Here is a 26,296-nt window from a genome sequence, read left to right on the forward strand (position 1 = left end):
GGTGACTGTGTGTGAGGAGTGTGGTGTGTTCTCCCTGTGTCTGCGTGGGTTTCCTCCGGGTGACGGTCTATGAGGAGTGTGGTGTATTCTTTCTGTGTCTGCGTGGGTGTCCTCTGGATGGTTTCCGGTTTCCTCCCATGGTTCAAAAACACACGTTGGTAGTGGACTGGAGACTCAAAAGTGTCCGTAGGTGTGAATGTGTGAAGGTGTGACTGGCGCCCCCTCCAGAGTGTATTCCTGCCTTGCACCCAATGATTCCAGGTAGGCTCTGGACCCACTGTGCCCCTGGACTGGATAAGCACTTACATATAATGAATGAATTTATGTATTTTATTTTACACATTTCTGTAATTAAAGCTTACAAACATTCACCTGGAATATACCTTTAGGGAACATAACTGGACTTTAAAACAACTGTTTTTTTTTTTTTTGTTTGTTTGTTTGCTTTTCAAGAGTGTGATTTGTCACTTTATTTGCCTTTTTTTCAACAAGAAGTTGCACTTTGGAACAAATTGAAATGTTTAAAATACACTCCAGTGGAGTTTGGAAGTAAAATGTGTGTGTGTGTGTGTGTGTGTGTGTGTGTGTGTGTGTGTGTGTGTGTCTGTCAGAGTTGGGGGTCTTGAACATTTTCTCATCTTCAAAAGTAGACACTGTATAAAAAGTTTTATAGCGATGTAAAGCACCCTATTTCCATCTCAATATCGCTCTGTTCCTGTAGAACTGATTTAAACTTTCCGTGTTTAATACAGTGGCACATTAATATGGAAGTCAGATGTTGTGAGGTGGTGGCAGGTGTTGCGTATACTGTATATTTTACAACAGCTTTAGATGTTAGGAATAGCATTAAACAAGGACCAAATGCTGCTGTTTCTAATCTCGAGGAGCTTAAAGTTATGTTTGCCTTTAAATTTAGGGTTAGGTTTACAGCTGAGGTTAGGGTATGGTTTAGTTTAGAGGAAGTTTTAAGGCTTTTTTTTTTTCTTTTTTTTTAACACTGGGTTGCCAGACGTTTACGTGAACATCCACAAAGATTAAAAATACACATTTTACAACTTCCAATTATAGTTTGTACACAGTTTCTCAATCCTGGGCACAGTCTTTTAGTACAATTTGTACAAATTCCATTTACGTGTGAATAGTGAACATTAAACGTTGACTCAAGCAGAAAAGCTCCCATTTTTAGCTTTGGTTTGAGAGAATGTTCAATTTAAGCTTATGATTAGTCATTAATTTAGGGCAACGATTTGGGTTTGAGTGTGTGTTAAATTAGCCATTATTGGAATGTTATGTTACCTTGCAGAAATGTTCATTTGACTGTCAGTTAAAGGCAAAGTAAACATCTACAAGCTGTTGCCAGTGGACCTCCGAAGAGAAGTGTTACTGACCTTGATTCCTCCCAAGTTACACACTTATCCTGTTGCATCAGCATATACTCCGAGTTTCCGTTCTTGTCAGAAGTGTGAGGACTGGTGGTGGAGGGGAAGAGAGGAAGCAGCTCAGGTGTGTGTATGGTGGAGAGAGTGCTGACAGTTTAACAGGGGATGTGGCTGGCAGCTTAGGAAGCCCATTAAAAAAAATAAATAAATAAATAAAAAAATTAAGCCCTGTTTGGCAACAGACTCACGTCTGCTTCAGCATGGAGCCTGGGGTTAAGACGTGCACAAGACGTGAGAGATGTACCTGCTTCCTCCCAAATGGACAACTTCCAGTCAAGGTCTAAGGGTCCACCAACACTGGATGCTCTATCTACGTCCTCAAAACTTTATATTCTCGCACGATGCAGCTTAAAGAAAAGTGAGTACATGTTACTTTAGTGTTGCGCCATGGAAAACCAGATGGCCTAGCTCAGTTAGAGGATTCCGTAGGCTTCTGTATGCAGGAATCCATGGGTTATTTAGGAGTCCCAGGACGCAGATATGTACGGAGATGAAATGATCCGCACTGCCATTCGTAACGTCAGTGGATCACGTGATGGATCTCGTGTAAGAGGTTCAACAAGGCCAAGGCCTCTTTCTCCACAAGGCCAAGAGGAATGGACGCAGAAACGGCTCACTCCGGACCTGGAATCAATCTCTCAGACACTGGACAAGTTGGAAGTTCTGAGAACTGACTACTTATGGGTGTTCCAGGACTTTAAAGGTCCACGTCGATGAACCAAGCTCATATTTGACAATTCACTCCATCTGCCGGCCCCCACGAGGCCTCTGTGAAGCTGATCAATATTGATTGGATTGCATAAACAGATGTCCACGGAAGGCCCTGCGGCTTTCGCTGCTTTGCTATGCAGCATGTGTTGATTTCTCTGGGCTTCCATCGTCCTAACGGTGACTCTTCGCCTCAGGCAGGACCTGGAGGTCCCTCCTGTGGCCAAAGCTGCAGCAATTCTCCAGATTAATCAAACAGGGGGAAACCTACTGCTCCTGAAGCTTGAGCCACAAAAGGCAGGGTTAGTGCCGGTGGAGAAGAGACTGTAATGTCAAGTCCAGATGCTTTACTGTAAACACAGCTCTTTTCCCAGGCAAAGGTGGGAATGGACCCTGAGGGCCAATAGAAGCTGAAACTGGAAAGTCCCAAGCTGGTGCTTTCATGAGACCGCCACCATTGAGCAGAGAGTTGAGGGTGAGGGTTCAAGGAGTTCTACAACCTGAAAAAGCAATGGCAGATAGGTTTGCCTTTAGTCCTTTGGTGCAGATGCTTTGACAAATTTGTTCAGAGCTACATTTAGAGAGCCAGACTCTTTCAATTTACACAATTAGACTGATATCCATCACGTTCTGAACATATTTATTGTCATAAATAGGAATTTGACATTTTAATATGGCAGGTTAGTTGAAGGATTGTCTAAGCGTCCGTTAACAATAAATAAATACAAATCCCATTCCATGTAAAATGCAAAGTTGTAGTTTAAGATCAGTCCTGTGTATTAATGGTCCAAAATCAGTCTTAATTCTTGAAATATCTCCTTTCACTTTCAATATTATAGTCTGCTTCTTGTTGACTCCATATTGCTGCTGTTGACAAAAAAAAAAAAAAGAAAAAAAAATGTAAATTTCAGTAGAAATCAATGGAAACTGATTACATTCCAAGTAATTTTAAGCATTTCTATTGGTCCATTCAGGAGTGGCACGGTAGTGCAGCAGGTAGTGTCTCTGTCACAGGTACAGGAACCTGGAGGTTGTGGGTTTGAGTCCTGCTCCAGGTGACTGTCTGTGAGGAGTGTGGCGTGTTCTCCCTGTGTCTGAGTGGGTTTCCTCCGGGTGACTGTCTGTGAGGAGTGTGGTGTGTTATCTCTGTGTCTGAGTGGGTTTCATCCGGGTGACTGTCTGTGAGGAGTGTGGTGTGTTCTCCCTGTGTCTGCGTGGGTGCCCTCCAAGTGACTGTCTGTGAGGAGTGTGGTGTGATCTCCCTGTGTTTGCATGGGTTTCCTCCGGGTGACTGTCTGTGAGGAGTGTGGTGTGTTCTCCCTGTGTCTGCATGGGTTTTCTCCGGGTGACTGTCTGTGAGGAGTGTGGTGTGTTCTCCCTGTGTTTGCATGGGTTTCCTCTGGGTGAGTGTCTGTGAGGAGTGTGGTGTGTTCTCCCTGTGTCTGCGTGGGTTTCTTCCGGGTGACTGTCTGTGAGGATTGTGGTGTGTGAGTGTGTGTGTCACCCTGTGAAAGACTGGTGCCCCCTCCAGGGTGTATTCTTGCTTTGTACCCAGGGATTCTGGGTAGACTCCAGACCCACCGCAACCCCAAACTGGATAAGGGTTACAGACAATGAATGAATGAATGAATGAATATTCGTTCATTCATCATGAAATTACAAGGCGAAGAACAACAAAAAAAACTGAGAGATACATGTATTTCTTTGGACAGAGATGATATACTAATACCATAGTAAACTGAACATACTATATTTGGTAAAAAAAAAGATTAGAAATTTGGGACAAATTAATTAGATATTCACCCTTTCCTTGATTCCTTATTCATCAGGACAATTTAAGACCCAGTGGTGTACAGAACACTGTAAAATTAGATGGCGTTTGTTCACAGATGGCTAAAAGCTTTAGTGATTCTTACCATTCTGCATCATTTAGTGTCCCACACTGACTTTTCTGCGTACCTGCCGTCAGATACTGAATCATTCCTCAGAGTCATGATATAAAGGCTGCTTCAAAGCAAATCACTGTGACAAAATGACTAAGTCATTTATAATAGAAGTTCAGGGGGAAAAAAATAAAAGTAACTTGTTCCAAGAAGCCTTATTCTTAGTAGCACACTCTTCTTAAGAACTCTCGTCCGTCATTGCCTGCTTGTTTTGGGACGGAGTAGATATCTCCTTTCTGACTGTGCCCAATGCACCCCTTCACCTTTATACGGCCTGAATGGGAGAAATGACAAGCAAACAAATAGATTTCTTTTTTCATACGTATTAATTTCAAATTCATATATACAAATGTATGCATATGAACAGAACCTACAGTATTTCCATTTCCACAGATTAGCCGTTTAGCATTTATTTCAATGTGAAATTTCCAGCTAAAATTGCAAAAGGTGTGCCCAACAACACAGAGTATTTCCTGACACCTAAGAAATCTATTTTTAGTATAGAGCTTTGTAGGGAGATCATAAACACCACTTAAACTCACAACTCCAACTTCAGAAAATGCAAATCCACTGCTCCACTAAGGCCAGTTTATTTATAAAGAATCTTATTAACCTACATAAAGGCAGTTCAAAGTTCTTTACAGAAACAAAAAGAACAGTAAAAACAAACAAGAATAAGATTTAAGAATATAAAATAAATTCCAAACCAGTGCTGGGGGCTTTACACACCTCTGGCCAACACTTGGCATTGAGCACGGTGACCTCATGTCCACAGCTGGTCCCGAGCACCCTATCCTATGTCTTTCAGGAGATCTGCATGAAGCTCAAGTGCAGCTTTTATAAATGAGTTAAGACCAGCCTGACTTTATAATCTTGGCTTAGAAATGACATCTGTTTATTGGCGTCTAATTAGTCTAACACAACTGGAGTGTTCTAGAGAAAAAAAAAATTGCAAAAGTCTTAGGACATTTTAGAGACATAGTGCAGGGCTTAACTTGCCAAAGCTAATTATAAGAAACTGGAAGAGAGCGGTATCGTGGCGTGGTTTAGTGTAACTTTCCTGCCTTCTTTCGGCTTGTGTTTTGCTTTAGGCACTCGGTAGTAACATAAATAAGTGAAGGAATCATAGAAACCCAAAGTGACTCACTCATGCCCCCAGATGTTTGTCTGGAAAGGGGCGTGGACCTGACTGCCTTATGGCTATCGTTTAGAAAATCTTTATGTCTGGGACATTACTTTCGAAGAGCTGGAGAAACACTGGGAGGACTCATCAAGACGTTTGGTTATTCTGACAATTCCAAGTCAAACATCTGGGGGTTTTATACATCACTAGTCTGCACTTTGCATTTGGGCATTGTGAAAACTGTAATTTAATTTAAAAAAATAATAATAATTTATATGCTTCATTTAAGAATGCTAACATCATAATCACCATCTTGAAATCATTTAAAACAAAACTCACACGTATTTTTGGATCCAATATTATTCCTAAGAACAGAAAAATTCAATCTGTTCTTTTGACAATGATTTTGTAGCATTTTTTTCCTGATGGAGCTGATAACGAATGCAGCAACTAATAAATTGTTCTCACTCACCATTTTCAAATTGCTTAAACTTTAGGTTATTTTCATTAATAAAATGATCATTTTCATTTTAATACTGTGCAGCAGTTACCACATAACGATACAACAGCAGGAAAATATGTCAATTTTTTTTAAATACAATTTCACATAGACAGACACACACACAAAACAAACATTTTTTTTTTTTTTTTTTTTTTTGCACAGAGACTTCAGTCCGTAATGTTTACTACCCGCAAACCTACAACACTATAACATCTCTGGCTCATGTTTTCCTGTGCTGATCATGTCAAATTTCTCTAAAGCCTTGTCTTGAAGTCAGGTGTGAAATCACTTGCATGCGTCATGAACTCCTAGTAGTAAACACTGATGCCTGTAAAACATATAGCCAGGTAAAATGCAGCAAACACATAATGACTTCATCTTTGCTCATTCAAGTTTGTAGAAGTGTATTTCCCTTAGGTGTATGTATATATATATATATATATCTCCTCTTCCTTGAGATGCTGTAAGTAAGATGTACATAAGCCAGACAGTTTTCCCTGTAGGCCAGATGTCTATAGAATAACTCCCATTCCCAAGCACTGACAACTGAAGCACAGAGAGGAAAGAGTCCTGAGTATGTCTCTCTCAAAATGTGGCCTATGATTTGTTTCTTGTCTGCTCATGCTGTTGAGAGGTCACCTCCCATTTGCCATGAGGTTTTAATCGCTGTGTTAACTCCAGATCACGCAATACGCCTCCCCGGTAATAGAATTTCTGCGCTAATCTCCTCCAGCTGCATGTGGTTCTCATTCATATTGACAAGCCAGGCTGACAGGTACCAGGCAACCCTGCAGAACCCCCAACCAAAATCTTCAGGTATGCCTCTATAAGGCCAGGACCGAGTAACAAATCCCGGGTCACCCTTGAGACACGGTGATCGTTCCCATTCTTCCCATCAACTAATCACACCGAGGCTGGGAAGGGTTAAGCTGAAGCTGTGCCTTTCAAAACATGGGGTTCCTTGAAAAAGAGGGAGAGAGAGAGAGCGAGGGAGAGAGCTGTTTCCAACAGATGTTGCCCTTATTGGGACCAAATGTTTGTTTGTGTTTTGTTACCCTGAAGGGTGGTATGACACTCCCAAGGAAACTGTCTAACTTGTTTAATTAAGCGTGTTTAGTCCAATTACGATGATATTCATATGGAGCCTCGGGTGGAGGTCAGGATACGTTCAGCTGCTCCAGTGCGAGCCTCGCTTTCCGAGCAAATGTGGAAACACTTCACAACCGAAAAAAAAAGAAAAAAAACAAAACAAAAAAACCCTCCCCTTTGGACTGACATCTAAACACACAGGCGGTTCAGCACAGCAGTGGGAATCCCTCGCGAGGTCCGTGGCATGGATGCTGTCTGCTTCATTCAAGACCTCTCCTGGGAAAAGGAAGCGACCCCTTCTCAGATTTCAGGCACTTTCCCGCATCCTTGAAGATGGCAGGAAACGGCAGCATGTCTAGATTTGACACTTGAGAATAGATGGAGGTACGTGGTAGGGAATTCGATCGGCGAGTCATGTAAGACGGATACAGTTCCTGTGGAGGGTACATGCTGTTCGATCACACTATAAAGCTCTGTAGAAGCTCTTGTGTTCTTGCAGGGTTCATTCTTTTTCTTGTTGGACATTGCAATCTTGTGGCTGACCTGGGAATGCCCAAGGATCCCCAAGAAGAAGGTTTCTGGGGCAGGAGGTGTCTCACGTTCAATGCTTGACTGGTGGCAACGTGACCCAAAATGATGATGATGATGATGACCATTCCCAGCTCCACCCACTTACTAGGTATCCCTCAAACCTACAGCTGGGATTGCGAAACGATGTGAAGTTTGCATTCGGATACTTGGACAGTTCAACACACTTGGAGGAGAGCCCTAAGTGCCCCGACTGGAATTGATACAGAGATTCCCTTATTATTGCTAAAGTCAAATTCACACATTCTGATCAGCCCCTTACAACTACATTTAGAGATGGTCCAAGGCAAACCCTGACCATAGTCAACACAAGGAATCCATGAATGGGATTTGTACTCCTTATCCACACACAATGACATAAGCCAAAATGCACCTGAGCAGCAGGTGAGAGGATAAACAAGTAAACGTCCGGCTTTAAATATCCACCGACAATCCGTAGACTTTGTAGGAAAAGGGCCAAAGGTCATTAACGGGTTCATGGTTGGTTTATTTTGGTCACGACTGATTCAGTGAATCAGACGCAGAGCAAAGTGACACATGGGTTTCAGGTGATGAAGTGAAATTCAGAGCCTGTGTTTTGATTTCAGCAGAGAATGCAATAGTCTTCCAGTCTCTCATCCACCACTGACCAACACAGTCCTGAGGTCCTGAGTCCAGATCCAGTTGATGAAGCTTTACAAAAACATGGTTAAATGATCTCTCTCTCTCTCTCTCTCTCTCTCTCTCTCTCTCTCTCTCTCTCTCTCTCTCACACACACACACACACACACACATCTCTCTCTCTCTCTCTCTCTCTCTCTCTCTCTCTCTCTCTATCATATCTCTCTCTCTCTCGCTCTCTCTCTCTGTCTCTCTCTATCACATTTCTCTCTCTCTCTCTCTCTCTCTCTCTCTCTCTCTGTCTCTCTCTATCACATTTCTCTCTCTCTCTCTCTCTCTCTCTCTCTCTTTCAGAAATCACTTTTCATTTTGACCTTTTTATTTCTTTTCCTTATTCTTTTTTCTTTTCTCTTCTGTAAAAATGAATGCAGGGAGGCAGTCCTGTCTGTGCAGGGTATTCTCTCTCTCTCTCTCTCTCTCTCTCTCTCTCTCTCTCTCTCTCTCTCTCTCTCTCTCTGGGTGAGTGCTGGCAGAAGGAAGGTGTTAGCTGAAAGGGGTGAGGTGAGGTGAAGTAAAGCAGGACGTTGCCAGTCTGTAGCTGTGGGCCGCTACGGGGTGAGCCGGGGCACTGACTGCTAAAAGCAAATGGTCAGTGCTAGGGGGCGAGCGAAGGGGACCGGGAGAGAGAGTGTTCTTGGGTTAAGTAGACGAATTGCAGAGGACTGTTACACTTACAGAAACAGGCTACAGCTACTGGAATTACGGTGCTATATTTGACCACTTAATTACTGGACACAGGTCCATTGCTCCAGGTCATGTCAAGCTGACCATCTCATTCGAAGGCTCTTCTAAAGAGAATGTAAAAAAGACTATGTCCACAACAGCAACACTTTCCTGTGTGATTACGGAGAAAACTGTCATTCTGAGCCCCAGGGTCTGAACCCCACTTCAGAGAGCTGCCAGGTTGGTGAAGACCTCTGTACGAATCCAGTGAGAGGAGTCACTCTGGACGTTTATCACCATCTGGACAGTGGATGCTGGCGATGCTTTTCGGCTTCACTTGTCGCTGTCACTCCAACGCACTCCCACATAAACACACAAAGGCAGGTGCACAAAAACACACACTTGCATGTGAGATGTAGATCTATAAACCCCATGCAACTTTTATGAGGATGCCCAGTGCCCCGAAGGACTGGTGTGAAGCGTGTGCACTGAACGGAAGAGTGGCTGCTGCTGCTGCGAAAGTCAAGAGGTTTTTTCACCCTGAGCAGGTGCTGCATACCACTTGCTTTAGATTGCACCGTAGGCCCGGGTGGGTGGCGTTAGTTTACACAGTCCAAAAATAGACATCTCTCTGTAAAAAAAAAATAAAATAAATAAATAAATTTATATATAATAATAATAAATAACACAATTAAATATATTTACATGTGGCACGGTGGTGCAGCAGGTAGTGTCTCTGTCACACAGCTCCAGGGTCTTGGAGGTTGTGGGTTCGAGAATGTCTGTGAGGAGTGTGGTGTGTTCTCTCTGTGTCTGCGTGGGTTTCCTCCAGGTGACTGTCTGTGAGGAGTGTGGTGTGTTCTCCCTGTGTCTGTGTGGGTTTCCTCCGGGTGACTGTCTGTGAGGAGCGTGGTGTGTTCTCTCTGTGTCTGTGTGGGTTTCCTCCAGGTGACTGTCTGTGAGGAGTGTGGTGTGTTCTCCCTGTGTCTAAGTGGGTTTACTCCGGGTGACTGTCTGTGAGGAGTGTGGTGTGTTCTCCCTGTGTCCGCGTGGGTTTCCTCCGGGTGAATGTCTGTGAGGAGCGTGGTGTGTTCTCTCTGTGTCTGTGTGGGTTTCCTCCAGGTGACTGTCTGTGAGGAGTGTGGTGTGTTCTCCCTGTGTCTGTGTGGGTTTCCTCCGGGTGACTGTCTGTGAGGAGTGTGGTGTGTTCTCCCTGTGTCCGCGTTGGTTTCCTCCGGGTGACTGTCTGTGAGGAGTGTGGTGTGTTCTCCCTGTGTCCGCGTGGGTTTCCTCCGGGTGAATGTCTGTGAGGAGTGTGGTGTGTTCTCCCTGTGTCTGCGTGGGTTTCCTCCGGGTGACTGTCTGTGAGGCGTGTGGTGTGTTCTCCCTGTGTCTGCGTGGGTTTCCTCCGGGTGACTGTCTGTGAGGAATGTGTTGTGTTCTTCCTGTGTCTGCGTGGGTTTGCTCCGGGTGACTGTCTGTGAGGAGTGTGGTGTGTTCTCTCTGTGTCTGTGTGGGTTTCCTCCGGGTGACTGTCTGTGAGGAGTGTGGTGTGTTCTCTCTGTGTCTGTGTGGGTTTCCTCCGGGTGACTGTCTGTGAGGATTGTGGTGTGTTCTCCCTGTGTCTGCGTGGGTTTCTTCCTGGTGACTGTCTGTGAGGATTCTACGTTGTCAATGAATGTGGAAGACATTAAACTATGAAGGAACACATATAGAATTAGGTAGTAAACAAAAGAAAAAAAAAAAAAAAAAAAGCAGAATATGGTTTATACTTTACATTCTTCAAAGGAACCCCCCTGTTGCTTTGGTGACAGCTTTGCACACTCTCTGCGTTCTCTCAGTCAGCTTCATGAGGTCGTCACCTGGAATGGTTTTCAGTGAACAGCCGTGGCCTTGTTGAGAGTTAATCTGTAGAACTGCTCTCTTCTTAATGTGTGAGAGGGTGTGTCCAAACTTTTGACGGGTACTGTGTGTATTTACTTTAACTGCTTCATTCAGTTGCTGGGTTCATTGGAAACAAAGCAGGAACACACTATGGATAGGGTGCAAGTCCATCACAGTCACTCATGCACTCACTCACTCACACACACCTATGTACATTTTCAAATCCAATCGATCTAGCAGCGAGTGTTTGGACTTTGTGAGGAAACCGAAACACCTGGAGGAAGCCCACACAGACGCAGGGAGAACACACATTTTCTCACAGAATTTATGGTTTTCACATGTAGAGACTCGTGCTAAAGCAAGAGGAAAACCATTTAATCACTCGTACTTATCGATAACCATTGATCAGAGAAGATGTTAGTCATTGGAATATTTCTTCACTAGTTTTGCATTGGAGCTAAGTCCATTGCAAACAGAGCGTGACATTAAACATCATTCCCAATCAAAGTAAACCGTGTATATCCATTTTTACAATTTGTATTTTTCAACATCATTTGAGCTCAGGAAATGGCCTTTACATGCCATGAAACTTTCATGAAGACCAGACCAATCTAATCACTCCAAAAAATCTCTGAATAAATCCTCCTTACATTGACTTCCATTAGAAGTGAAGCAGGTTCTTGCCTTGTTCTGTAAATTTATCATTTTTGACATGCTTTTGGATGGTATCCTCAGTTGTGGTCTGTTGACTCGTTTTTCGCCTCCTTGCCTCTTTAGTGTATCTGGATTATGTGATAATTACTAGTGCTCCCTTTTGGAAGTGGGGCAGCCTCCATTCCCGTCGTCCCAGTCACGGATCAGACCTCTGATTTATTCTGATTATCAAAACATACAAAGATATCCGATTCGATCCAAACCACATTCAGAAACATAAAACTTCAAACTGAATTTTTCGTCTGCTGTCCATCCCTCCCTACACCCCCACCCCACTCCCACCACCACACAATTTTTCCTCACCACACACACACACACACACACACACAAACCCTCCTCCTTCTCCTCTTCCTCCTCTCTTCTCTTTCCTTGTTTTTTTTTCCGTCTCCCTTTTGCCATGGCCTCTCTAGAAGATGTCAGGAAGCTGCCAGACTCTGGCTCGACAGACACATTCCTCGCATGTTCGTCTCAGCGACAAGAAGAGTGGCAGTGTCATATCAAAATTCAGTCTGCATCGGCCCCCGACCGCCTCTTAATGCTAATCGTCCGAGGAAATGATCAGTGATGAAACCTGTGAAACTCATGGCCACACTCGCGGAAGCCGGCAGAGCAGGCAGAACTCAGTGGGGGCTGATTAAGCGTGGGATCATATGTTAACCCCTGCTTTAACCCCTTAAGGTACAAGGCAAGAAACTGAGCATCTGTTCTCGTGTCATTTCGTTGACAAATATTTATTTATGTATTTATTTTAAAATGTTTTAATTAAAATGTTATATGTGGAAACAAATATAGAATTTCAACAAGTGTATCCATACTGTAGCTGTGTCTATCCTGATTCCTCATTTCATCTGCAACCTATTTGTGTTATAGCTATTAGTTACTGCATTATAAGACATCATTGACTGTGTAATAAGCCATTGGTGTAACTCCTGGGTTTAGATCCAAGGAAGGAGGAAAAATAATCATAAAAGTGTCACTTAGATCATCAATGAGCGCACAGAGTATGTGTGTGTGTGTTTGTGTGTGTGTGTGTGTGTGTAATAATTCCACAGTCCAAGCAATACTGTATCTCTGAACACTTTGCAGTGTAATTAAAATTTAACACGAAGCAGGCGGCCCCACTCCTGGGTGCCCAGGAGCAAAAAAAAGCAAACACACGAGACGTAACGGCAGATATGTTCCATAAATTCTCCCTAAGCCCCCAGCACTCTCCGGGCCAAGGCCACACGGACGGGAAAATTATAACAGCAGTGTTTATGCAGCGCCCAGGACCAACAGCGGCCCTTCTGGACTACATCAAAGATGGAGGCTTTTTTTTTTCACTCCTAGCCAAGACAATGTGGCTTCTGTCAGAGATCCATCTTCTGCTTAGAGCCCCTCTTCTTTATGAAGGGAGAGGGATGGAAATGTGGGAATACTTGTCAAAATCACATGAAAAACATCCACACAGAGGCCAGTTTCTGACCTTCACCTACATTAAGAGGCCATAAGGGTACAGTCTGTAGACCAGGACTCTCTGAGCATTCACCCAACTGATCAATGGACTCTTACTTCTGAGTTAAGTGTGATCCAACCAATGGTTTCTGTGGACAGAGACTGACACATAATGAAAGACTACCTTCCCATTCATGTACATACCAATACCTTCATATATATATATATATATATATATATATATATATATATATATATATATATATATATATATATATATATATATATATATATATATATATATATACAATGTCCTTCTTTGTAGCCTCCTATAACCCCTGGGCTAATTCTGCATTAAATATAGCATAAGGCGGGTAGGAATATTCACCACGCTTTGTTTTCACTGTCAGCTTCAAGGGGAGTGTGGATGAAAGATTGTATCATATAGAACATAAGATGTTTGGATTTCTTGGTAGAGAGGAAACTATGCATGAATTTGAGGCATTCCATCATTGGGGTTATTCAGCATGGGTCTCTTTGTGGTCTAAAGCCGAGTCACCATGCCATTGTTTTCTATTTAATTAATGTCAAGTTTGTAAAATATACAGAAGTTCTTGAGACACAGTAGACCCCTGAGAGAAGACCCATGGGGTTTGGGGGTGGGGGTTGAACTTAGGAAAAAACGTTTTTTGGCTGGGAAACTCTTGAGGTGTTGTGAATGTGAGCGGGAAGTTTCCCTATATACTGTCGGCTTTCTGGGAAAGTGACTAAAACGTTTATTTGGAGCTTTTTTTTTTCACTCGCCTTTTTCCTAGACCCCAGTTCTGTTCTGCAGCCACCTCTAACCTCCAAGCATCATCCATACATCTCAAACACATACTGGTATGAATATTGGTGCCCATTGAAAAGCAGTCGATTTCTCAATCATTTGTACGTCTGTTTATGGGAAAGTCCATAAAATCCAAAATGTTGTAGTGCCCAATTTCTTTTTCAAGCCCCACTTCTTCAGCGGTTGGTGGAAATTGTTGCATTCCTCTATAAGGGCTTTCCAGCAGGAGTTCTTCAGAAACGTCATGTGGTCTGCTTGTGTTTACAAGACTCATGAGCTCCAACTGCAATGCATCATTTCTTCAGAAAGACACATAAAAATATATATTTGTTTGGGCAGTAGGATAATAATCCAATGTGCGGCCAGGTTGGGTGATGTAAGATTCACAATTATAGCCCAACAAACCTAAACGTAGGTGGACACCTGCTCATCCAGGAGCGGTTTGCACAATCCAACTGTTTTGTCAACAGTAGATTCACCTTAAAGTAGTTGTCCCCTGAGTCCACAAACATCTGGACCGGACTGTACTGCGTACATCATAACATCTGTCCAAATTTGACTTTTAACAGAAAGAAGAAAAACATCTTTATTGATCCCCTAAGGGAAATTGCTTCTCTGCATTTGACCCATCTGTGGCAGTGAACACACAAACACACACTAGTGAGTAATTATTTACACACATACTAGGGGCAGTGAACAAACACACAACCGGAGCAGAGCTCTGCCAACCTCCTCAGCACCTGGGGAACATTTTGGGGGTTAGGTGCCTTGCACCAGGGCCAGGTCACTTCAGGCGTGGATTATTTTTTTCTATTGCAGGTCCCGGGAATTGAACCGGCAACCTTCCAGCCTCAAGCCCCACTTTTGTTAAATATATCAATGTAAACCTTTAGCAAATCGGAGTTAGACAACGGGAGATTACTCTCATCTTTGCTCCAGTCTAAACACCTGAAATACAAATGTAAACATCATAAAAGTACACGTGTTTCTCGCTTTGTTTCTCAGGAGAGGTGCTGAGCCTGGTGGACGACCTGTTCTCCGGCCTGGGTTCTTCATGTGTGGTTCCTGGGAGAAGAATTGGAGAACATCCTCACTCTGTGATCTACTCGCTGATCTTCAAGTGCCTAGAGCCTGACAGTCTCTACAAGTAAGGCCTTTCCTCGGTCCAGTCAAATACCCTCTGGACACCTGAGTTGACTGCAGATGCAAACAGCATTGATGAATAGGGGGCGGAGCTTCATATGGTCTACAGTCTTTAACTGTAGAACTGCAGTGAGTGTAGACACTAGGAGGTGACAGTAATGTTATGGACGATTGGTGTATATTGGTGTTCATTGGTGTATATTGCAGACATGTCTGTAGAAACCCCTTATAATTAGTGTATTATGCTTTGTTAATGCACATTCATAGTGGAAACACACGTCCTAAAGCAGCTACACATGACACTAATGTCTACAACTCCAATTCCAATGAAGTTGGGACATTGTGTAAAACATTAATATAAACAAAAGTTTGGGACAGGGGCAACAAAAGACTGGGAAAATTAAGGAATGCTCAAAAAAGACCTGCTTGGAACATTCCACAGGTGAACAGGTGAATTGGAAACAGGTGAGTGTCATGATTGGGTATATAGAGAGCCTCCCCCAAGGGCTCAGTCATTCACAAGCAAGCGAAAGCGAAAGCCATATATCAACAACACCCAGAAATGCCACCAGCTTCTCTGGTCCCGAGCTCATCTGAGATGGTCTGACGCAAAGAGGAAAAGTGTCCTGTGGTCTGACAAGTCCACATTTCAAATTGTTTTTGTAAATCATGGACGTTGTGTCCTCCAGGCCAAAGAGGATAAAAGGACTGTCCAGATTGTTTTCAGCGCAAATTTCAAAACCCAGCATCTCTGATGGTATGGGGGTGTGTTAGAGCCCATGGCATTGGTAACTTGTGAACATCTGTGAAGGCATTATTAATGCTGAAAGGTACATACAGGTTTTGGAGATACATATGCTGCCATCCAAGCAAGGTCTTTTTTCAGGGATGGCGCTGCTTATGTCAGCAAGACAATGCCAAGCCACATTCTGCACGTGTTACAACAACGTGGCTTCGTAGTAAGAAATTGCCTGCAATCCAGACCTGTCTCCCATTAAAAATATGTGGCACATTATGAAGCAAAAAATATGACAACGGAGACCCTGGACTGTTGAGCAACTGAAGTTGTACATCAAGCAAGAATGGGGAAGAATTCCATCTATAAATCTTCAACAATTAGTGTCCTCAGTTCCCAAATACTTGTTGAGTGCTGTTAAAAGGAAATGAGATGTAACACAGTGGTAAACAACTTTTTTGGAACGTGTTACAGGCCTCAAATTCAAAATGAGGGAATATTTGCAAAAAAAAATTTAATTAAATATCTTGTATTTGTAGTGTATTCAATTGAATATAGGTTGAAACGCATTTGCAAATCATTGTATTCTGTTTGTATTTATACAACGTCTCAACATTATTGGAACTGGTGTTGTATATGTTCAATGTCTTGTGTTTGCCTAGATTCAGAACTAATCCTCCAAAACAATGAATGCTCATGTGGCTTCATGCCATCAGATCCTCACAGAAATGGTTCATCATTCATTTTAAAAGTGTTCCTTGAAAAGTGAGGAAACAAAAGAATATAGAGACCCACATACTGAAAGTATGTTTGATGTCCCTGTCCAGGATGTGTTCCTGCCTTGTGCCCAGTGATTGCTGGTAGACTCCTGAGTCACTGCAGCACTGATCAGTATGAAGCGGTTAATGAATGAATGAATAAATGAACAAGCAAATGTCCACAACTCTTGGCGATGCACCGTAGCTCAGATTCTCCATTGAAACCCTTGCAAGGCAGGAAGGAAGTGGCCGGCTAGTTTTAGGCCTGCGAACAGCAGAGATCCATGAACAACAACAGCAAAGCTCACGAACCAAACCACACGTCGTAAAGTCTGTGTGGCTGAAGAGATTTACAAGTCATTAAGCGTTCCGTGTTTTCGCTGCGAGAATAAACTGGTCATCAGGACGGCTATACACACAAACGCAGAAATGTTAACCCAAATAAACATGTCCGACTGCAACGACTCCTAAAGTGACAGGCTGCAGAGACCCATCCAGAAGCTGGACTGGAGTTTGCGTAACCGTCTGCTATTTGCACGTTGCATGACTGTCCCGGGATTTATGGCTAATGGCCTCTGCAAAAAGACAACAGTGGGGTAGGGAAAAAAACAATTCGCAAAAAAAAAAAAAAATAATAATAAAAAAAGGAAAGGAAAGACAGAAAGAAAAGGAAAAGCTCTGTTATGTCTGCGTCTCTCCGCCCTCGTCCTAAGCGAGTGTGACTCGGCAAAATATTTGCTCTGGTGGGGGGTGGCGGCCACATCCTGTTTGGAGCGTTCTCACTCATGGCGGCCATGTTATTTGTTTGGAGCAGCGTTTTTCGTCCTCCTCTCCCTCCCTCCCTCCATGAGGAGAGCTACAGCTGGCTTTTATTAACATGAACATATTGTGGTCTCGGCAGCTCTGGGTTTCTTGCAATGGGGGATAACATGGTCACGGTGAATTAGGCACATCAGAGGGGGAATGGCTCTGGGTTCGAGAAGGCTGGAGACATCCACAGCTCTATTGTTTTGATCGACTGTGTTTAAGAAAAAATGGCAAGCATCTTGGATTGAGATTTACAAAGAATGCCGCTGCGAAGTCATAACAGTCGGGGTTCGATTCCCAGTTTCATCAGGAACATAGACAATACATATGAGCCCATGGCCGAGAGAGCCCATGCTAATCATGTGACCAAATATATGAAATCAATCTATAAAGGACTGCTCCTTTTGTACAATGTGTACTGGATGGAAACCTGAACTTCAGAGGTCTATCTAGCTTGGAAAATGGTGGTAGAAACTGCAATAATTTAACCTGTAACTGTGTCACGTTCTTCCACAACAGTTTACAGTACTGTGTCAGTGATTCTTCTTCACATTTATAGCAGTTAATTTGTGTGGATTTAATGAAACAGTGCCACCAGTGGACAGGAGCTCAGATACTACAAATAATTACTAATAATATAGAAATGTTATGACTTTCTATATATGCCCCCTTTATTCATATCTATATTCGTTTGTGTACATTGTGTTGATTGTCATTGTTATTCCTTGTAATTACTGCATACTTTCTTCAGTGTGCAATAAGCTTGGGAAATGACTGGTATCACCAAAGGAAAACATAAACAAAGGCCTAGATACTTTTCAGGGAAAAAAAACCCAAAAAGTATTGAAGTGTTTCTGTCATTCAGACTCCGTAGATAAATCTTCCACAGCCTTTTTCCCCCATGTTTGACCATGGTCAGATATTTTTTTGTCTAGGTCTTTTACGAGAAGAATCTGAGGTAATATATTGGCTCATGGGTGTCTAAGAACGATCTTGGGAAGAAGAACACAGTGTGTTTTAGAACAGTTTGACCATCTAGAGTGTCACTTCTAACCATCTCTGGGTCCTCCCTACTCAAAATAAAGTATGAAATAGCAGGGGGGTGAAAGCAAACAGATGGTTAGGAACATGTCGTACTAGCCTCAAAGTGTTGCTAAATGGTTGTGTGGATTTCTGGTTTTATTTCCACCTTTCCACGTTCCTCATCTGGTGTTTTGATTTTTATCTCTTTTTCTTGATTTTATTGATATTTTTATCAGGGTAGTCCCAACACAGGTCACTTTGTGCTTGAAGTAAAACATGGAGACGCTTATGATCTCTTTGCAGACTCTCAAACCTATATACAAAGGAACAGTCTGATCCTCAATCTCTCCTAAAAGGCAGGTTTTCTCAATCATAGACTACACTTTTACTGGATGATAGTAGTTGTAGCATGTTCAGATGTGTCTAGACATAGAGGGGATATAACAACATGTGGTGGGTGATGGAAGTGAAGTACAGACTACAGAGGAAGCCCTTTTAGTCATGGCTTACTCATCAGAAAAGGAATGGATGATATTGCACCATTTTTGATGAATGAAGTCAGGAAGAAATTAATAGGTTTTGTCATTACAATTATGTAAAGAGGGTTAGGGTTAGGGCCTTATCCCCATGTGAGCATCACTGAGGCAATACTTTTGAGGGAAAACACCTTCAGAACACGAAGAACAACCACTGATAGGAACCAAATCTCATAATGGGGAACCATCCTCTGCTGGTCGACATTGGTCCAAAATAGTTAATAAAGAGCCATATAAGAAAGACGATTGTAACTGAAAAATTCTGGAGATACATTAATTTTAGAGCTAATGAAATTAGCACAAGGCCTGTTAACACGTGGAAATTTAAGGCATTACACACAGACACAAGGCTCTTGTCTCCTTTTTTGAGCCATGAGCTGCACAGTAGCGTGAATTTTCTCTGTTAAAGATTCTATGTCTGATGCTCCCCCTGAAACTTCCACTCAGCGAATTAGGAGATTCTAATTCAAAACTTATTAAAACTACACTGAGATAATATAAAAAAGTACAAACCAACAATGTCCTCAAGCCAGATTTTCACAGTGATGCTGCAAGTATTGTTGCTGTCACACCGTCCTGGAGGTTGTGGGTTTGAGTCCTGCTCCGGGTGACTGTCTGTGAGGAGTGTGGTGTGTTCTCCCTGTGTCTGCATGGGTTTCCTCCAGGTGACTGTCTGTGAGGAGTGTGGTGTGTTCTCCCTGTGTCTGCGTGGGTGCCCTCCAGGTGACTGTCTGTGAGGAGTGTGGTGTGTTCTCCCTGTGTCTGCGTGGGTGCCCTCCAGGTGACTGTCTGTGAGGAGTGTGGTGTGTTCTTTCTGTGTCTGCGAGGGTTTGCTCCGGGTGACTGTCTGTGAGGATTGTGGTCTGTTCTCCCTGTGTCTGCATGGGTGTCCTCCTGGTGACTGTCTGTGAGGAGTGTGGTGTGTTCTCCCTGTATCTGTGTGGGTGTCCTCCGGGTGACTGTCTGTGAGGAGTGTGGTGTGTTCTCCCTTTGTCCACGTGGGTTTCCTCCTGTTACCTCCCACGCTCCAAAAACACACATTGGTAGGTGGATTGGCGACTCAGAAATGTCCATGTGAGTGAATGTGTTTGTCTGTTTACTATCAATAGATCACACAAACTAACCAATTTTACAGTTGCCAATAACGTCATGCTCTGAGTGTGTTAAAAGCTGACATTCTAAACTAAAGTGAGACATGTTAGCAATGATCTGTTGATGTTAGCATACAGTAGGCACAGTTAGTCCAGTCTCACTGGTGAGTCAGTGGCCATGAAATCAAAACAGTAGCACATGCAGATGGCTCCAGAGGATGTGAGCAGAATGCCCCAATTTATTGAGTATTTTTTTAATGGTGGGTGTGACATATAAGTGCTGCCTCATGGTCAAATCTGATTGGACTTCAGATGAGAAAGGACACTAAACAAAAATGTAGACAACAGCAAAAAGGAATTTGACTTTCTGGAACCTGATTGTAGTTTGGCTGTTCAGTGTATTCTTGCCTTAAGTCTCATTAAACATCAAAGAGTGAATTGAAACCATGCGACAATCCTCTGTAATGAAGATGTGACTCAATTTATTGAAGATGCAAATACAACTATGCAGCCTGTTAAAGTATTGTAGAAAAATCTCCAAGCAGAGAAAGAAGCATACAGAGATTATTGTGATTGGATGAAAGACACTGTCAATCATAATTTTGAATTTTTTAATCAACCAATTTTTGAATCACCCGTAGTGTCACATTCACACATCTCCAGGGTCCTGGAGGTTGTGGGTTTGAGTCCCACTCCGTGTGACTGTCTGTGAGAAGTGTGGTGTGTTCTCCCTGTGTCTGCATGGGTTTCCTCTGGGTGACTGTCTGTGAGGAGTGTGCTGTGTTCTCCCTGTGTCTGCATAGGTTTCCTCCGGGTGCTCCGGTTTTCTCCACGCTCCAAAAACACACGTTGGTAGGTGGATTGATGACTCAGAAGTATATGTAGGTGGGAAGGTGTGTGTGTGTGTTGCCCTGTGAAGGACTGGCGCCTCCTCCAGGGTGTATTCCCACCTTGCGCCCAATGATTCCAGGTAGGCTCTGGACCCACCGTGACCCTGAACTGGATAAGGGTTACAGATAATGAATGAACGAATCACCCAATCAACAGCTAATGCCCAGGGCTCCAGAGTCAGGCACTTTTCAGAATGTTGGTCCATTTGGTCCAAAATTTCAAGAAGTGCTAATCAGTGACTCCAGGGTCAGAAGTATTTATAATCTACATTTTCTCATTTCTCAGACCATTTGTTTTCCATTGATCTCTCTTGGTCCTGCTTAGTTTTCAGCCATTATGAACAGTTTGAGCATCTACAATCACACCTAACTGTACCTCACAATGTATGAAATAGGACGGAGGGGGGAGACAGCAAACAGATGGTTAGGAACATGTTGTACTAGCCTGAAGGTGTTTCTGAGTGGATGTGTGGGCTTCTGGTTTTATTTCTATCTTGTTCTCATCTGACATTTTAATTTTTATCTCTTTTCCTAGATTTTAGTTAGATTTTTATTAGGGTAGTCCCAACACGGGTCGCTTTGTGCTTGTAGTAAAACCCACAGACGCTCATGATCTCTTTGCAGAGCCTCAAGCCTTTACTCGAAGGAACATTCTGAACCTGCAAACTTTTCTAACAGGCATTTTTTGTTAGTTACAGGTTACATGTTTGGTTGATGGTTGCTGTAGCAGTCTCAGAAATGTCTAGAGGAAGAGGGGATGTAACACAAGGTAGGTGATGGGTGATGGAAGGTGAAGGAAAGTGGCAAAGGTAGTAGGATTTTTAGTCATTGATTTACTGATCAGAAAAGGGGTGTGCTATGGAGTTTTGCACCACTTTGGACAAGATAAGTCAGGTAGAGGGAAACTAGGTTTTCTTTTTATTATAAGGTGATAAGGTGGGGGGCTAATGGATGGGTTTAGAATGCAGGCTGACAACTGGCTAAGGGACTAGGAATAAAAACATCCAGCAGATTAGTACACAAGCTAACAAGCAAGTGATGGTCCAAATAAACTCAGAGCAAAGCCATTAAAACCCCTTTGATGGCAAAGGTGCACTGTCAGTGGGGTTAACCTCTTACATGTCTGGCACATAACTGGTACTTCACCCCTTACCTGAGGTGTATATATGACTAGTACTCCTACTGTGTAATGGTGCACACAAACTGCTGCATATCATGTACACTCGTAAAAATAAAGGTAGTATAAAAGGTTCTTTGAGAGATTCCATAAAATAACCACAGCCTTTAACAATCTTGTCTGTTAAAGAGATTTGTGAGTGTGAAGAACAGAAAACACAGGTTCTTGACCAATTTAAAAGTTATTAATAACAAATGGTTCTTTATGGAAGCAACAGTGGTTCTTCTATGGCATTGCTCAGTAAACCCTGTATAGCACCTTTATTTTTAGAGTGTAGAGGAATGGCAATCATAACTTTGCATAGTTTTAACACCAACCAGCACCAAGCAACAATCAGAGTAATGCAACTGTCATTAGAGAATCAAAACAAGCAGTTGTCTAGGTAAATATCATGGCCTTCACAACAGCATTGGGCAGATAGTGTTCTTGTTTGAGCATTTTGTTCTCCAGTGATTTTGTGTTTACAGCAGTTTAAAAAGAAGTGGTGGCTGGTTTCTTAATTCCTGGCGGGAGCACGACTTCCCTTTACTTTCTTGCCTTAGCATGTGGTTTGTGAGAACCTGCTACTGGGAAGAATGGGAAATTAGCTCATGATGCATTAGGAATATATACAACAACATGGATGCACTTGTCATGGTTTTTTTTTTTCAGCTGAACTCCAAGGTTACACTTATTGTTACACCTTGGAAATTATATTTATTAAAGTTTGTAATATTCAGTTTCATAGACATCTCTTTCGGTTCTTTGGCCTCTGTGATTTCTGCTTTGTTTCCATTTATTGCACAACCTGGAAGGTCACAGCAGAGGAAGTCTGATACATTTGCTGGTAAAACTAAACTTGGACATCTTTCTCAGAAGTTGAACTCTAAGAACAGTGCTGTGATGCACTGTACCAGTCTGTAGCGGATTTATCAGTAGGAGCTTGTACCCCCCAGGCCCTCAGTCCCTCGATAAAGCCTCTATTTACGCAAAGATTTACGTCTGAGCAAACTCTTCACCTGGTCAACAGCGGGTCTCTTAATCAGGAGGAGATAACATTGCCTAAGTCTCATGTAAATTGTTTCTTGTTACATGTTTTTTTTTCCCTTTTTTACTCATTGCTAGGCATAGGATGAAATAGTTTGATGAAATAGAAAGCAGTTTCTTAGTTTTTTCAGTTTTTCATCCAACAACGCTCATAAAAGAAGTATTCATTCATTTCCCCATGAATAAATGAGACCTCAGGTTCGCAGCTGAACTTTGGAAACATTTATCTTCCTAAAAATGCCAGAAATAGGTCATCCTAGAGGAAACAAAATGAATGGAACATTGCAAAACATGATAAACCATAACTGACCTGAACTATGGGTTAATGCGTGAAGAATCCGGACCATTCCTGGATGAGGAAATATCTTTTATCAGAATTCCATAAATATTAGACTCAAAATGTGGTGCCCAACATAGGCTCATTATGCTGGAAAATCCTGTCAAAATACATTCATTCTTTTTTAGTTACATAATTTTTAAACTTTGTTTTTTAATAAAAACCAAACCCTGAATCTTTAAAATTTCCTCATACAACGTCCTTAAATGCTCCGAGACTGAAAATCTTAAAAACATATTAAAGAATTATTATTATTATTATTATTATTCATTAATTTTTAGTCATTTAGTTGTGTTCAATTAATCATGCAGCATGCAATACATAAGTAAATATTACCAACAATTGATTTTGCTAAAGACCTTGACCCTGAAATATTTTAAAATGGCAGATATCCATCCATAGGTTTGGTAATATTGCAATTATTGCAACTAGTTTGATAAAGATTTGGAGCTTAATATTAGGCCTAGGGTTAGGTTTAGGGCTAGTGTAAGGGCTTTAGGGTTAGTTTTTTAGAGTTAGGGCAAGGTTTATGTATATAATGTATAAATATATGCTTATATGTGTATGGGTCTATTAAACACACGATTAGGTTTAGGGTTAAGGCTGATTCTTCACACTGGATGGGCCTCGGAAAAGTCATGTTTACTTTCACAAAGGGAAAACTTCATCATTTCATAAACATTGTATGAATCCAGGGAATGTTCTATTAAACCAATATGTATTCAGTGTGGATTCACACTGAGACCAGGGTGAAATAACTGTTGATTCCGGATGAGTTCACCATTAAAATTATTAAGCTGCCATTTAGACAAAATCTTTGAATTCTCCAGAAGGCTTGAAATGGAGCCTTATTAACATAGCAATGAGGTACACAGGGTGCCTTTCCCCTCAGCAACATCCTCCCAGAACTAACCATACAGAAAAAGCTCTGACTTTCTGCCCTGCAACTGGAAAATAATCTTCCTGTCACCTTTTTTTTTTTTTTTTTTTTTTTTTTTAATCAGATTGAGTCCAAAGACTTCAATGAACCTTAAAAGTGTTTGCAGAGCAGTTTTTTTGACCAATTACCATGTTCTGGAGGCAAATTATGTGGAAATTGATCTTTGATGACCTGTTCTGAGAAGGTTTTAGTGGCCCTGGTCAAATGACATGTATTGTGAGAACAGGTCCATCGCCTTCTGCCGGGAACATTCAGTCCAGGACTAATAATCTAGCATCAGAATGTCATTTCAAGTTTATGTGGCTAAATACCATCAAATCCTCCTTGAAACTTTCCAACATCCAGTCTAAAACTATCCTAGAAGAACAGGGATAGGTATAGGACATATTACTAAATATCCTACTCATTAATACTATTCATTTCTGAAGAAATATTGAACAAGCAGGTCTCCAAATTGACCATACTTCCAGCAAAGAGAAGAATGCACTCCAGTTTGTTATTATCTTTCAGTAAATTATGTCATATCCAGTCCGCTTTGAAAAATAAACCCAAGCTCAAATCATCTACAGCGATTCAAACAGGCCAAAAATAACAGGTCCCAAGTCCAATCTGACTGAGGCTTGAAGATGAAGGCAAGAAGATGATGTATATCTTGCTGTCTTAATCATACGAGGTAATGTTTTGTAATTTTAATGACAGTTCCTATCAAAACACTCCCCCTGGCTGTAGTAACTTGTTGTGGAGATACACACAAAGCCATAAAAGTTGTCAGATCTGAGAGAAATGTGAGAATGCGGTTGAGGCCTGATAAGGGAAACTCTTGTGGGATCTGGTGCCAGCTCACCACTATCACTCTCACACACACACACACATACTTTGTCTACTTCACCACAATGATCTGTAGCTGCTCAAAATAGAAACAGTTTGGAGTTTCAGCTACTCTGATGAAGAGTATGTAGCCAGAATGAAATATATTTAGGGAGGAGAACTGCGGAGTAGAACTTCCAAGGCTTAGGGCATTTTCACACCTGAAAATCTGGACCAAGGTCAGAGAAAGGTTTGTGTTTAGTTACATTGTGTACATTTGATACATTAAGCTTTGGTTTCACACTGCAGTTTAGCAACAGCACTAAGGATCTTACCATGATAAATATACATGCTGTAATCTTCATCTACTAGGGCTGCTTCTCAGTGAAGTTTGATGCTGATTGATGTCTGGTGTTAGCATATGGTCAATGCGGCAGGTATCCAGAAAAAAGTGAATGAATTGATTACTACTTTACTTCTAAAAGTATGGCACTCCTTCAAGCAGCACAAACCTCAAGCACCAGCTTTAACTTCAAACACCAATACAATCATTACTTTCATATAAAAAAAATGAACCAGAAGCAACGCAGTGGGATTCATTTGGTTAGTTTTAGCTTTTATTTATGTTTACTATAGTAACACAAGACATTCAATCAATGTGTTGACTGAGTGATAGTTTAGAAAGATGTGTTCTATGTTATTCTCCATCATATGAAGAACTTTTAATGTTAACCTTCCTCTTGTGTTAGGGTGTTGAGCGACGCATTTTAGTTTTTAAATGTGTACAAGTGCTCCATAAATTTGTTTATTGCATCAAGACTTTTTGACTTTGTCAGGCACTTCTATTTCAACAAAATAATATCATCATCATCATCATCATCATTTTCTTCTCCGCTTCTCCATTTCAGGGTCGCGGTACAAAATAATATGTATAATTATATACTTTTTTACTAAATTATAAAATGCACTTATTAAAATTGTGGCTTTTCTGTTGTTAGGGTCAATTTTGACCCAGGTATAATTTTAAATCAGAAAACAAAAACAAGTGCCAAATCTGGACTCATAAACACACTATACACCAACAGCCTACAGCTGGCTCCTCCTACAACCACTCGAGCTTCAGTTAGGGGCTTCTATCTTTGTCTGTTAAAACAAGGAAAGACAGGCATGTCCAGACATGTAAGGCCCAGTCAGTTTAGAGTTTGTGTTTTGTAGAGTGTACATCTCCAGTTTACAGTCTGCAACAATGAACAATTACAACCAATCCTTTCATGGAGAAGGAAGAATAACAAGGTCAACAAGAGGTTAGAAACAAACTGGTTGATAATGAATTGTTTTTAGGGGGTCTTATGGCTGATTTAAGACACGGGTCAAAACTGACCCATTAACATAGGAGATAGTAACAGGAAGATAACACAGGAGGAAGGTTAAAACATGCAGAACATGAAT

General features: G+C 41.8%; 1 protein-coding gene across 1 annotated transcript in view; it reads left to right on the top strand.

The window, feature by feature from the left end:
- LOC136675087 (astrotactin-2-like) overlaps nt 1-26,296 on the top strand; it is a 469,599-nt gene that overhangs the window by 423,010 nt on the left and 20,293 nt on the right. The window contains exon 20 of the mRNA XM_066651501.1: nt 14,582-14,723. Coding sequence (XP_066507598.1) covers nt 14,582-14,723 — 142 coding nt within the window. The remainder of the gene's footprint in view (nt 1-14,581; nt 14,724-26,296) is intronic.

The sequence above is a fragment of the Hoplias malabaricus genome, chromosome 2 (assembly GCF_029633855.1).
Source record: "Hoplias malabaricus isolate fHopMal1 chromosome 2, fHopMal1.hap1, whole genome shotgun sequence".
Lineage (NCBI taxonomy): Eukaryota > Metazoa > Chordata > Actinopteri > Characiformes > Erythrinidae > Hoplias > Hoplias malabaricus.